Here is a 14,461-nt window from a genome sequence, read left to right as displayed (position 1 = left end):
TATATATATATATATATATATATATATATATATATATATATATATATATATATATATATATATATATACGAGTTTAGTATACATTTCTTTTGTTCGACGCTCACTGGTGGTTTTTCCATTGAAATTTCATTTTATCTTAACAATTTTTGTTCTACGAAGAGATTTTTGATTTTGCTCCCGTTATTAAAACATCATCAAATTCTCCATGATTAAAACCGCAATTATCATTTCCTCGTAAAAATGGAAACGGATTCACCAACAAAAAAGAAAAAAAAAAGATATACAGTTTGTTCGTGATTCAGTCGTTCACCACACATGTTCATTAAACTTCGATATAATGCCCAATTTGATAGGCAGGATTCGTTATTTATATTATTCAAATCATCGAATCCTATCGCTTGGCTTTGCCTCCCTAAAAACCTAAAAATCTACACTTTTAGCTATAAATTACGTTAAATAACTAACATTCTCCACCATACTGTCATCTGTCCTAGATAAATTTTCTCTTTAAGATCACTTTATGTTTATTTCATTTAAGCAGAACCACGTCAGTTTGACAAGACTGTTCAGCAGTTTTGCATTGAATGGAAAATTACGATTTAAGGAATACAAAATGATAAAATAATATGTCAACCAGAAGGAGAAAAAAAATACTTGTTTAATAATCCCACGTTTCTTCAGGCTCGTGCTTAACAATTTCCTTCGGACTCTCTCCATTATCCTGGGCATTTTGTTGTGACGGTGGTCGTGGTGAGGTAATTGGACTATTTTGAGCTGATTTTGGACTTGGTATCGGACTATCGCGATCCTGTCCATTATTACCAGACACCGATGATACATCACTCTGCGCATCATCATCGTATCTATCCTGGACCGGTGTTGGTTCAACTCTTATCGTCTCCTCAGTCTCCCTCTTAACACCGTAATCATCAGTCTGCATAACACAAACACCATTGATAATAACTTCATCACCGGTTCTAGCTGGCTCCTGCCACTCTGGATTCACCCACTGGGGTGCTGCTGGCTTTCTCCTGTTGGATCTCGCCGAGGTAGCTGCAGTTGGCTGAGTTTGACTATGATCATTAGGTTCACGCTTTATACTCGACGCTGAGCCATCAGAATCCTCACTTCCAAGATTACTCATAGCATCATCCCCGTCGTCATCCTCAAACTCCTGATTGGGCTCTCTCTTCAACGAACCCATGGACAGATCGAGTCCTGAGCACTGCTCCTTCAAAGCATTACTCATCAACGTTGCGAGATTCGGATTGAAGTACGGCGAGTAGGGAATTGGCACATTCCCCAGTCCCAATCTCTCCTTTTGTATCTCAAGCAGTCTTTGGTTCAAGAGCATTCTAAATTGTACTGGATCAAACGGCTGTCCAGGTTCCCTCGGCGATTGTGGCTCTGGCTGACCATGAGGTGTTTGCTGTTTGAGCCTCATTCGATGATTGTGGAACCAATTTGTTATTGTCCTTGAGGATAACGCGAGCTCGCCAGCGAGGAATTCGATGGTTGCTACATTGGGGTAGGGGTCTAGGGCAAATGCAAGTCTCAGTGCTTCTTTCTGCTCCTCTGAGAAAAGAACTCTTTGCTTTTTGGCAGAAGGAGGACCGGGCCCGGGGGAACCTGAGGCGTGGTAGAAGTCAGCTGTGTCATTGCTAGAGGTATCTGAACTGTTGTCATGACCAGGACCACTGCTGCGACGTCTTTTATTCGCCTCACGCCTCTCGTTCTTCAGCGCCTGGAGTCTGTCTACATTGTGAGCATCTGCCAGCCATAACTGCATTCTGATAAAGGGTTCCCTGCCTTTGATACTGAGCATGTGCCAGGGCTTTGGTTTACTGAGAAGTTCACTCACTGAACCCTGGGACAGCCCCAGAACAGCTTCACCGAAGATCTTTTGTCCAATGTTATTTGCTAACAAGGCCTCCTTGATCTTCGTCGTGATCGTTTGTGTGTCCAGATCTTGCGTCAATGCCGCCATCTCATAGACACTCGGGGAGATGTGAGGGTGGAGACTACGCAGGGGCGAGGGGGTCATTTGGTGAGGCGAGTGGAGGCCCATTTGCTGCTGTTGGTGCTGCTTTTTCTGGAGCTCTTGGATGGACAGTTGTGCAGCGTGAGTCGCTCCGTGGTGTGTTCCCGGTGGAGTCAGCATCATTGGAGGTGGTGGTACGGGATGAGTGCCATGCTGGGGACCCGAAGGTGGACCTAACTGCATTTGGTGCTCCTGATGCTGCGCGGCTGCCACAGCTGCTGCTTGCGCTGCGGCCTGGGCTTTTGCGGCATTCTGAAGCTGCTCCTGGACGAGTTTTGTTGGAGGCATTGGCTTCATCGGTGTCCCGCAGGCTGCAAAGGAAAATTCAAATTGAACTTCTTGTTATTTCGGAATATTAGGGGGCTCTATAGTTTGAACGCTCTTTTTGGGTTTTCACGATGGTTTTATAAGTTGTCTCTATACGTAATATAAAGCAGTTCAGTTGAATAGATTCATTTGCCAGATGGAACTTCGATTCTTTCTCGCCATTTCCCGAAAGAAATTTATTTGGAATTATAAAAAATTGTTCTACAAAAATGTAATGCTGAACAAATGAATCAACAACTAAAGGAAATCAGCAAAAATAAAAAGATGGGTAATGGTAAATTGTAGTTAATCCTTTTTGTCGCATTATCAAGAGAAATATAGGGGGGCAAAATGAAATAGTCAAAAAAAGGACTGTTTGCCGCAATCCAAGTAAAAAAAATATTTTTATTAATTTTTTTTTGTCAACTTATTTTTATTCTTGGGAGATCTGGCGAGAATAATAATTTTCCATTTAGTAAAATGGAAAATTATTGAGAAGTGTTGATGGGCGAAGATTTTGTCAATGGATTATTCAATTGAAATTCAGCATCACATTTTCTTTTTTCCCCCTCTGGGCCTCCCCCTGGGCCTTACTCTGCACATTGGATTTTACTGTTTCATTTTCTTTTCAATTAATCCATTGACAAAACCTTCGCCCATCATAATTTCTCCATAATTTTCCATTCTACTGAATAGAAAATTGTTATTCTCATCAGTACTCCCAAGAATTAAAAAAAGTTGATAAAAAAAATGCTTAATAAATTTTTTTTTTACTTGAATTGCGCCAAAAAGTCATTTTTTGACTGCTTCATTTTGCTCCACTCTCCCCTAAGTAAAAGCATTCTACTTTTAGTAATGACAATAAACATATTTTCAATGGTTTTATATTTTTCACTCAACATGGCGTCGAAAGATCAATAACTAAATTTTTCTCTCTACAACTCCAAGGATTATCCAAAAAAACGTGATATAAGCGAGCTTTCAAACTACAATTAATAAAATAACAAAACATCTATATTGACCTGAGTTAAACTTACGAGGCAGGCCGCCGTAGCCGCCGGTCCTCATGAGCTTCTCGGGAGCAATCTTATATTGGCTAGCAACGAGTTTGTGCACAGCCTGTTCATCCTCGAGGAACATCTTCATCCTGATGAATGGTTCTCGCCCCTTTTGCGTGAGCATGTGCCAGGGCTTGGGCCGTGCAAGGAGATCGGACACTGAACCCTGTGAAAGCCCAAGAACCGACTCTCCAAAGAGTCTCTGAGAGATTGAATACTGTGACAATTGTTCCTTCACCTGCAACGAATGATAAAAAATTGCAATTAATGATTTAAGGGTGTCAATGAATAGAAGAGTTCGAAGTTTGACGACTTACAACTCGACTTACCCTCTTTACAATATCTTCAGTGTTGAGATTATTATAAAGATCGAATTGTTGTTGTGTTATTGGTGGTAGAACAGCTTTGAGGGGTCGTTGATTTGCTGAGTGATGGGTTGGTGTGGACGGTTGGCTAATCAAACTATTTGTGATTGATGCCATTCTCTGGAGTGGACTCGCTGCAGCAGCACCGGAAAATTCCTCATTGGGTGTCATAGCAGGTGGTAATATCGAATTACCAAGTGGTGAACTTGCACTAGATCCACCTGGGGTCGATTGTGCACCCGTTGGCTCTTGTTTTGGTCTTACGAGGGAGAATGCACTACCAGCGTGTCTCATTGCCTCTTCCATTTTCTCTTTATCCTCCTCGGAAACACCGTTCATCATTTTACTACGTGGATCGACTTTTCCCAGACTGAGGTCCTGCACACCAACACCAGTACCATTGGCTGCCAGGTGATTTTGGTGGAGGGCCTGCTGGTGAAGTGCAAGAAGACTTGGTAGACTTGGCAGTCCCGAGAGACTCGCTAGTGCAGGATTTCCACCTGACGCTGAATTCAACTTCTGGAGCTCTCTGTGGTAGGCGTCCAGAGCTAGTCTGATTTCCTCCTGGGTGCGCTCCATCCCCTGGATACCCTGGGCTCCACTGAAAAAGTGAGGAAACATCGCGCTACGATCAATCAACGTTATGTGCTGTCCTTAATTCATATTGATCGACATAGTGATTTCTGAGATAGATTCGAGACAGCTTGACAATAAAGTCCTCTACACTGAGAAAAAAAAAATTATTTTTGTCAAATATCCATTTACTTGAGAGAAGTATTCATTTTTTCAACTATTTTTTTTCCAGACGAGTCATTTCCAGGAAATTCTTATTAGGTTTCAATTATGACAATTATATTGCTCTACAAAATGATCATGTTGGCTATGGCCTTGAGTGAACTCCTCCAATAATTATAAACATTAAAAAATTAATCGAAATTCTTACCTGTAGAGCAACTTGATTGTCATAATTGAAACCTAATTAGGCTTGCCTGAAACTGAATCGATTGGAGAAATCCGATTTTGAAAAAGTAAATGCTTCTCTCAGGTAAATGAATATTTGACAAAAATAATTTCTTTTCTCAGTGTATATTTTCAAGATATATGTAACAGGAGAATTTGAATGTAGAGCTACGTATCATGCAGGCTTTTAATTTATTAGTTTAAATGCATTTTTATCTTTCAGCTATTCACCTTGGAGGAAAGTCCCTTGGTCCACGTAAATCATCGGCTCTTCTTCCCATCAATTTGGCAAGCTCCTCGTGATAAATCCTCACAACCTTCTCCTGGGGAATGTCATCGTTCTCGTACTTCTTCAACCTCCTGTTCTGACTGTCGTACCTGTCTTTTCCGAATGGGCTCGGACATCCCAGTCTACTAGGACTCTTACTGTCAGCATCGTTGGAGGTGTCGTGTTCACTCGCACGACTCATCTGCAGGTGTCCAGATTCCGAGAGCATGTGAGCAATTCTCTCGTCGTTTATGTCAGGTGGTCCGCCCTCCTGTGGACGGCCAAACGTTGGCATACCCTGCTCCTTGCCTGAAACATACTCTACGGGTGAGGCACAACTTGTGGTGTGTTCTTACTCGGTTTTCCTATTCATAACATTAATTATACAATAACTAGAACTACGTGTTCATGAGTCCTGACACTTTGGAGAGATCATTTGGAAAAAAAATCTCAAGGACTGCACATTCTTTACTTCAAAGCAATTGGTGAAATAGTCGCTCCATTTAGTCAGGACTCCACTCTTATTATCTCCATCAATATAGAGCTGCAAACAGCCCCGATTTACGTTGGCATACTAGTGGCTAATGTTTTTTGAATCGATAGATATTGACACGTAGCTTAAACTTTCCTAATGGTTTTTTGCATTTCAATTAGGGCGCACATAAGAAAAACAATAAAAAATCCATTGAAAAGGTCTTTTTCGGAAATTGTGAGGAAATGGTCAACTTTTTACTATTTTTGACAGAATGGTTTTGAAAGCTCTCAATGAGTTCTACATTTTTTGTTCTTTCTGTTTTTTCGATTAGAGACGTGCGGACCTAGTAATTTCAATTAGTTTATAAATATTATTAAAAAATGAAAGTACTAATGGTTGTTTTCCTCGATGATCGATAGTTTTTAACGTTTAGATAAAATTTTGTATGTAGTTTTCATTCTCAATATATTGAGAATAATCAAAGAATAAAAAATACAAGAAAACCAAAGAAGACGAAGTTTTTGAAAAATTGATCATGAAATGTTGACGAATAATTTCTCTGATCTAATGAATGGAATCGCCTCTTCCACCACTCCTTGACATGAACGTGGGCTTGCACTGCCCCTACTCTGCCGACTGAAGCGCTACTGACGAATCACAGTTATCATAGAAGGTTTCCGTCCCGCATTATCATTCTTTTATGAATGTATCATCCAAAAACATGAAAACTATTCACGAAATTTCATCTAGATGTTAAAAACTATCAATGGGTAAGAAAAAAAGCCACTAGCACCATTTTTTAATAACATTTATAAACTAATTGAAATTACTAGCTTAGGACATGATTAATTGAGGAAACACATAAGACAAAAAATGTAGAACTCATTGAGACCTCAAAGAAAACATTCCACCAAAAATTGAAAAATTTACCAATTTCTCATAATTTGTGAAAACGCGTTTTTCAGAAGCTTTTTTAGTGTTTTCATATATGCGTCCCATTTAAAATGCAAAAGCCATCAGGAAATTTGATCTGTGTGTTAATATCTATCGATTAAAAAAACAATTAGCCACTAGTACGATTAGCCGTTAACGATGGTTTTCTCAGTTACTAAAGCCTTTTTCGGGTCCTTTTGCAGCTCTAATAACCCTCGCACAACCATGGGATGTGAATGATATGCCAAATGAATCTCGTAAACGACAATGTTCCCCAGTTTTTCTCGAAGAAGAGTTAGAAGACGAAGGAGAGAGTCACTTTCGTCCGCTACTTATCGTTAAAATTTCTCTGTCGCATGTCGTGACGAACTCCCGCGCGCATCGTCACCGCCCACTGCACGCAATGATTCCTTTGTTCGTTTCTCAAAAAATAAGAGGAAAATAGAGAAAAAAAAGAAACCCCTCAGCTCTTCACCCCTCATTCGCACAACACAGCGTTTCACATATGACATGTCTCACATACACACACTATACAAAACTACTGTCCAAATGTCTATTTCAAAGTCACCGCTTTTATTCGTGAGGTTTTTTTCCCATCCGGAGACCTTCTTCCTTCTTCTCTGCGCTCTATCATGTACAGATCCAATCTAAGCTGCTGGTTGGGCATCACGAGTTTACCGAGAAATGAATTATGTCGTTCTGCCCGATAATTCCAACGGTCGGTTCGCTCGTTATCGTTGAGGATATTTCCCGTGAACTCATCAGTGATTTCCGAAATAAAACAAAATACAGATACGACTTATTCGATTTTACAATAAACGGGTGTTTACATCATCTAATTGATTTTTTCCGTTGCCGACGTCGATAAATAATTCTTCAACTGAAATCTCATATCCATTTTTTAAAAGAATTCGATAATTTTCTGTTTGGTTTAAGGGGATTTGCGTTATTGACGACTCAAAAATAATTCAGGATCGATTCAAGTTACCGAGTGAAGAGTGAGGGGCGGAGGGGAGAGGAAAAGTGCAATCGGGGTGACAATAATTAAAATATCCTCTTTCGAGCTATCCTACCCCTGCGGTAACTCGGTAAAGAGGGAGAGGGAGAGGGGAGTTTTAGACTCTTCTGAGTCCCTTTCCATCTCACACAAGTAGTGGAGTGTTCTCCTACGTGTTTCCCGTCTAATTGACCAATCAAGCCGCGCAAGATTCGGATGAATCAGCCATCGATGGTTTTTGCTCTTTGATTGCTACCGCTACGGTGATGAGTAGTGAGTGCAATTGTCGACGTTAGGGGAGACCGGGGCAAAATGAGACTCCTGTAAAATTTGAGACTTTACGCGAATGATGGATTATTCTGCAGTTACTAATGAAATACCCCAATGTTAGTAGATTTAAAGTAGTATAAACTTAACTCAGATTTCAAAGATTCCAATCTGGAAAAATTCTAAACGAAAGTTAATAAGACTAGAAGCCTTCTGGTTAAGCTAGCGCTCACTTCTTAGTCTAGTATAATTGATAATAAGTAATTAATAAATGGCATAATAACACAGAGTCTTATGAAAAAATCAGCTATTCGAGTTTAGAAAAAGATTTAAATCTGTAAAAATTCCTGAAAAATTAGAAAAAAATAAATAAAAATTCTGCGCCTAATACGCAAATTAACAAACTTTTGTGATAATTAAAAATCCTTGCGGCATTTGATCCTCGTGATCCGTATGTGATCTGTTAAACGACGTTGCATCGAAAAAACACTGGCCTCATTTGTCTCATTGAAAAACAAAAAAACAAAGGAGTCTCATTTTGTTCCGGGTCTCATTTTACCCCGCTGTTCATTTTGCCCCGGTCTCCCCTACTCAGGTGGAGGATCATAGTTTTCAGTGACAAGTGTCGATAGAATGATCAGATTTGATGTCAGGCTATTTTTTAGCGAATTTATAAAATGTTGAAAAATTACTAGATATTTTTATCTCAATTCTATATTTTTTGAAAACTCACTGTCCGTTTCTTCTTCAATGCAAAAACCCATGAATCCGTAAAAGTTGAAAAAATAAATTTTGAAGGATGCTGAAAAAAATTCCTTTCAATATTAAATATGCCCCCGGCAAAATTCATCTCCGTGCATTTTTATCGACATTCGATTTCTCCATAGATTTAACTTGGCAGCATGTCATCTGCTATAGTTACTCACCCAGGGTTTTAACTAGAAAAAAGAAATTCCTGGAATTTTTGTCCAGATTGACAGTTAGGAATCTTCGCCATCTTCTTTCGGTGAAGGATTTATCATAAATGTATCAGGTGTCACCGTTAATGCCCAAGGGATGTGGGTAAAAATGGGAAATGAAAGGGGGAAATACGTCGAACAACCACACGTAACCCGTCGCGTATACCCGAGGATATGTTGAGTTCTTGTTCTTTCCACTGTAAAAACGCGCTATATCAGTTCTTCAGCGATTCACTAACGAGCACACATATGCCATATGTATTCTTTTATCACGATCGAACACTGCTTTCTATTTTTTTCATCTCTTACTGTTGATTTTTTTATTAATTTTCTTCCATTCTTTCGGCTATAGTTTGACTGATTATCAGCGGCAAAATTATGATATAAGCGATAGGACAGTTTTTCTAATACCAATTGTTTGCAAAAGGGAAAACAAAAGATAAATCTGCGCAATTATCCAACAGAATTAAATGTAGAACTTAGTAAATGGGTTAAAGGAGCTGCATTTTTCATAAATTCGAGGATATTTCCTGAAAACGGACCTATTCTGATGTTTAGCCCAAGTAAAAAGGAATTATGAATTTAAAAAATGATAATTAATATTATTGAGAAATCATAATATTGTTCACTGCACCTGATGCTTTCGTGCGCACATCGTGTATTGTGGTATACACGCACGGTTGAACCGCAGAAATACCTATTATGTGCATACCTAATCTAATGTAGATGAACGATAGAGCATAAAGAACGTGTGAGTTTGCTGCAACTCGAAAAGAAAATACACACGAAATTAACGATAAAATCGACGAGGAAAAAATCGTCTTATTGAGGTGTTTTTCACCTAATGAACGAAACTCATTTGCAGTGCCCGATAGTACTCTATGTATACTTGCTTGATTCTCAAGTGTGGTAATTACGCGTGAATTGTGTCGCTGGGTGATAATTAAGAATTGGAAATCGAGAACTCTTGCAGTATTCAACTGAATAAGGTGAAAAATGTCGAGAAACTAGAATATATTTCTCTTCACCCGTCTACTCTCTGATGAGCAATAAATAATTCTAAAAATTATGAAAGACAGTGACACGAGTGAGTAATTCGTCCCGACAATTTTAAAATCATTTTACAATTAAGTGAAAATACACTTAGCGAGCAATTTTTAATTATCCCCATCGTTTAATTCGAAAGTAATTAATGTGAATCAGACCTCGTCGGGTGGACACATCTCGTTTCCTCCTTAACGGCCATCATATTTATTCAATTCCCCGACAATCAAGGCCACAGGCCTGACAAGCCGAAACATCAATCTATCATTCTCATCAAACATCTCCAACTCGTCGCTTGTTGTTTTTGACTTATCTCGAATTTTTCCCACAGAAAAAAATTGTCCCAAAAATCGAAAAAAAATAATGGAATAATTTTTGTTCACGTTCCGATGAATCTCCAGCTAATGATTATCGCTCTGTGCCTTCAACCCGACGGAAACCGACAATCCATTGACGCAGGACGCTTGGAGGTTGCACGGCTTTTTTTCTCCATTTTTGTGAACAACTGAAATTACCTCAATATTTCACATGTATGTACTTCATTTTCGAATTCATTATTCGACAGTTAACCGGACGCAGCATCGAGGACATGTGTGTTATTACAATAGATGACTTGAAAGCCACAGGTGTCCTTCTCAACTTTGTGTCAATACTTCAGGGAGGGCAATCCGTTGGGAAAAAATGAGTCATATCAATCATTATTATTAATTTAATGGCGGTAGAGCGGGGACGAACCGATGATGTCCAATTTTCGATTGGACGATTCTTTTTGTTGTCCGGCCGATTCTTTTCGTATAATTGATTGTGAGTTTCCGGTCATGGGCAAGCAAGCGAGGGGGGAGGCTGATTGTAATCCCAATTCGTAGTTACAATGCATAATTTCAAGTAATCATAATCAATCAACTATATATGATGAAAGTGTTTTCGTGCAATGTCAAACGACTTGAAATACTGGAGGCAATGGTAATGGAATATTCTTGGTATTGTTGGAGAGTCCAAGGGTCAAAGCCCTATGAAGCATGTAAACCTAATAATTTGTCACAATTAAATCGTTTCATGAGAAGAAGTTAAACAAGTGGGAAATTGCTCTTGTATTGTATATAGTATAGTTATTTTTGCTAATAAATTAGCAATGTGATTCCAAATGGTTATTCTGCACATCATTTCTTTATACATTTATCATGTATAATTCATTGTTTATTTCATTTTAATAAATTGAATAAGATTTCCTTTTACGTAATTTCGTCATATTTTCAAACCTCGTTGAATGTTATCAGCATCATTATTTTTATTATCCCTTTTCTTCTATATAACCTATTGTCTTTTTTCGATAAAATGTTAATAGAAAAATTTTATTTACACATACTTGAATAAATTTGAAACATCCCATCTGAAGAAACCATCAGAAAGTTCACTTTCAGGGAAATTCATGAAAAATTCAAAATTTTCAACAATCATCATAAAAATTAAATCAACCAATATAAATATCGTAATCATATTTAACTTCGACTTAATGGCATTAAAACAAACATTTTAAGCTATGATTGAATTCCTTTGAAACAATATATCCAAAAATATCTCCAAAATTCTGATTTTAAAAAAATACTCAATTTTTGAAAATTTTCCAATGAATCAAAATAACGATTATTACTATCACCTTGATCTTCGAACGCGGTCAAAGGGACACCCAAATAGTTTTTTAAAGCCATTATTCAATCAATTCAGAATATTTTTTTTAGTTATCGTGAACAACCGATTTTTGAAACAATTCAAAAATTAAAAACACTAATCGATGAATTAAATTTTAATTATTGGCGATCGATAGGGCTCAACGATATCTACATTTGAAAAAAAAAAGATTCAATTCCATCCATTCATTAGCGAACAATTCATAGCGATACGATTTAAAAATGGCATTTTCGAACTTTTTGGTTCATAATGGGTGGATATAATACAAAAAAACCAAAACTGGAATTGGAACGATTACAACGCTTCCATTCGGACACAAAATGACTCAAATGATTTTCCCAAAGTGTTTTGTGTATGCACTCAGTTTATGCTACATTGCATCACATTTCTTACATTCCTACTCTCCCACCTGCTTCTCAGATATCCAGATATTGCCGACCGGCGCGCGGATATCCCCTCCCGCCCCCTTTTTAACTCGCTCCCTCCGCCCCTTCTGTTCTATTTCCCCATCAGCTCCTATTCTCAGGAGCTATTAGTCTAAACAATATGGCTGCCAAATGCAGCGAACAATCGATATCACCCAGGTATACCATGCAACTGTGTAATTTAATCAAGGTAATTAATATCATTCGCGAGATTATATGATGGTGATAGGTCTGGGTATAGCTGTACATCATACAAGGAATGTCGAAGAGGTACACTGTCGCCGCAGATGTATTGCCAAATACGGCAAATGCTACCTGAACTCGACTGAAACTACTCTTGTCCTGATAATCACATTCTTCCCACTTCCTTTCTAAATTTTTCCCCAACCCCGCTGCATCGTCTTCTCTTCACCCAAAAATTTCTAATCATTCGTTGATATTAGGTGAGAAGTTTATTAAGGTTAAATTAACGATAGTTCATTAGTGTTAGTGTTAAGAGTAATGATTGAAAATATTAATCTGGCAGTGCGAGAGGCGAGAGAGAATTTTTCAGGGGGATGTGTAATCAAAATTATAAAACATTTAGTGATCACACGGGCATCAACAATTTACCGATTAACGAAGATCACCCAAGGTCAACAGTTACATAAACACATCATACAAAAAGGTATTCATCAACCTAGTAAAGAAGATAATGGTGGTCATTCAGGTGTTCAAACCCGTCTGATTTTCCGTTTTATGCTTCTTTGCTTTTTTCTTTTTTTTTTTTTGGTTTTGTTAAAAGAGACGATCACTCACCTTTCTTCGGTATGAGAGATTTGAGTAGTAATACAGCATTCTCATCGCAGGCCCATCCATGCATCTTTCTGTAGCTGTCGCGTCCCTTCTCAGTTAGTTTGTCCCATGGTTTCGGTTTACTCAATAGTTCACTGACAGTTCCCTGACTCAGTCCAAGAACATATTTAGCAAATAGACGCTGTCCAATATTATGTATAGATAGTAGTTCCCTAACACGTCTCGCTATGTGAAGTGTATCAAGATTCTGTGATGCATATTTATCCATATTGTAGCGTAGCATCTCCTGTAGACGTGCCTCCATGGGATCGCCCTTAGGTATGAGTGATTCACCGAGTCTGCCAGCCATTCCTGCAGCCCCAAATTCATCACCAAATCGAAACGGATGGGTTCTGTCGTCGAAGCGAAATGGACTCTTGAGACTGTCTAAAACACTTAGACTACCGATGCTGTTGTTGTTATTATTGGCAAGATGATGGCTGTTATTGTTGTTGTGACAGGACTCTTCGTGCGGGCTCTTTGGTGGTAAAAGTCCAGGCATGCTTGCGCCATTCATAGCGGCTTCGATCAAACTGGCTGGTGGCTGAAGACTAGCTGGTGGTGATGTTAGTGCAGCTGTCGATGAGGGTCGCGGTGGTGCTGGTGTCTCGTGACCAGGAATCGGCGTTGGCGCTTTCTCCGTGATGTTTTCCAGGCTACCTAGTGGTGTACTCGATTTCACTGGTCCACTCGTTCCATTATTGGACGACGATGCTGGATCTGTTGGTGATGGAAGGTGATTTAGGTTTGGTGTTGTTGATGGGTACAGCGACGAGTGCTGCAGCCCAGTTTGTACCGGTGATTGGGTAGTATGCTGCTGGGACAGCTGGGATAATTGGGTCTGTTGTGATTGCGCGATTGACGATTGTGATGTTTGTTGCTGTTGTTGCTGTTGTTGTTGTTGTTGTTGTTGTTGTTGCTGCTGTTGCTGCTGCTGTTGGCTCATTATTGACCTCTCCAGGGATCGCCTCCAATTGGCGACAATTTCTTCGCCAAGGAATGAGCCAAATGTTTCGACATTTTGAAGAGGAGGCGGGAATAGGAGACCCGAGGCGGCCGTTGATGTGGCCGATGAGGGTGTTGGGGTGGAGCGCGTTGGGAGCACCTGTTGGGTGGACACGAGGGTAACGGGTGTACTCCCGCTGCCAACACCACCGCCACTGCCATGGGGCGAGGCGGTTGCAGCGCGCTGCAGTGGTGAGGCTAGTCCACCTGGAACCACCAAAACAAAAACGGGACCCCGTTTCATCACTGAATATCTATCATCCTATTTCTCTTTTTCTAGATGTCAATACACTTTTGGGATTATGTCAAATTTTTCAGAGATTTCAAGTGTTCTCGTTTTCTTTTTTTTTTTGGGTGTTTTCTTTTGAATCAAATGATGGTAAATTGTACATGGCTTATTCACGGGGTCCCAGACTCTCCTCCGACGCTCCATCCTCGACATACGCACATGCGTACGCAAGAAGAACAAGAGGGGAATACATTAATTGAGAAGAAAAATTGGCTCAGGATTTTGTGAAGAAATTGGAAAAAAAATTCAAATTATTGAATCAATTGAGTGAGAAAACAACTAATAATTGTCAGAGTTTTATTGAAAAATTCGCATTGGGTGATTTTGGAAGTCTGGAGGATTTGGAAATATCCAGAGAAGAGAAGTATTGAAACGCGCGCTACTTGTACGGATTTTTGGGAGGTAATATTCGTTTTTTCAGACTCCAGTAATTGGGGTGACGCTGCAGTATCTCACTCGAGAGCATGTTCGTCTCTTGGATCGATTCATAATAAACTCGGTATAAACGAAACAATGGAAGAGGGAGGGGGGAGGGTGGGCCCACTC

General features: G+C 39.3%; 1 protein-coding gene across 1 annotated transcript in view; it reads right to left on the bottom strand.

The window, feature by feature from the left end:
* Nucleotides 1-16: 16 nt before the first annotated feature.
* LOC107039340 (homeobox protein cut) overlaps nt 17-14,461 on the bottom strand; it is a 96,645-nt gene continuing 82,200 nt past the window's right edge. Inside the window, exons 4-8 of the mRNA XM_015258907.1 lie at nt 12,586-13,833; nt 4,962-5,319; nt 3,735-4,395; nt 3,385-3,643; nt 17-2,352 (exon numbers count right to left, since the gene is read on the bottom strand). Of these exons, the coding sequence (XP_015114393.1) occupies nt 659-2,352; nt 3,385-3,643; nt 3,735-4,395; nt 4,962-5,319; nt 12,586-13,833 (4,220 nt within the window). The 3' untranslated portion in view covers nt 17-658. The remainder of the gene's footprint in view (nt 2,353-3,384; nt 3,644-3,734; nt 4,396-4,961; nt 5,320-12,585; nt 13,834-14,461) is intronic.

Source organism: Diachasma alloeum, unplaced genomic scaffold (genome assembly GCF_001412515.2).
Source record: "Diachasma alloeum isolate Michigan unplaced genomic scaffold, Dall2.0 Dall_scaffold_00296, whole genome shotgun sequence".
NCBI classification, from domain to species: domain Eukaryota; kingdom Metazoa; phylum Arthropoda; class Insecta; order Hymenoptera; family Braconidae; genus Diachasma; species Diachasma alloeum.
Note: the sequence above shows the minus strand (reverse complement) of the source record. Positions and strands in the feature narration are given on the sequence as shown.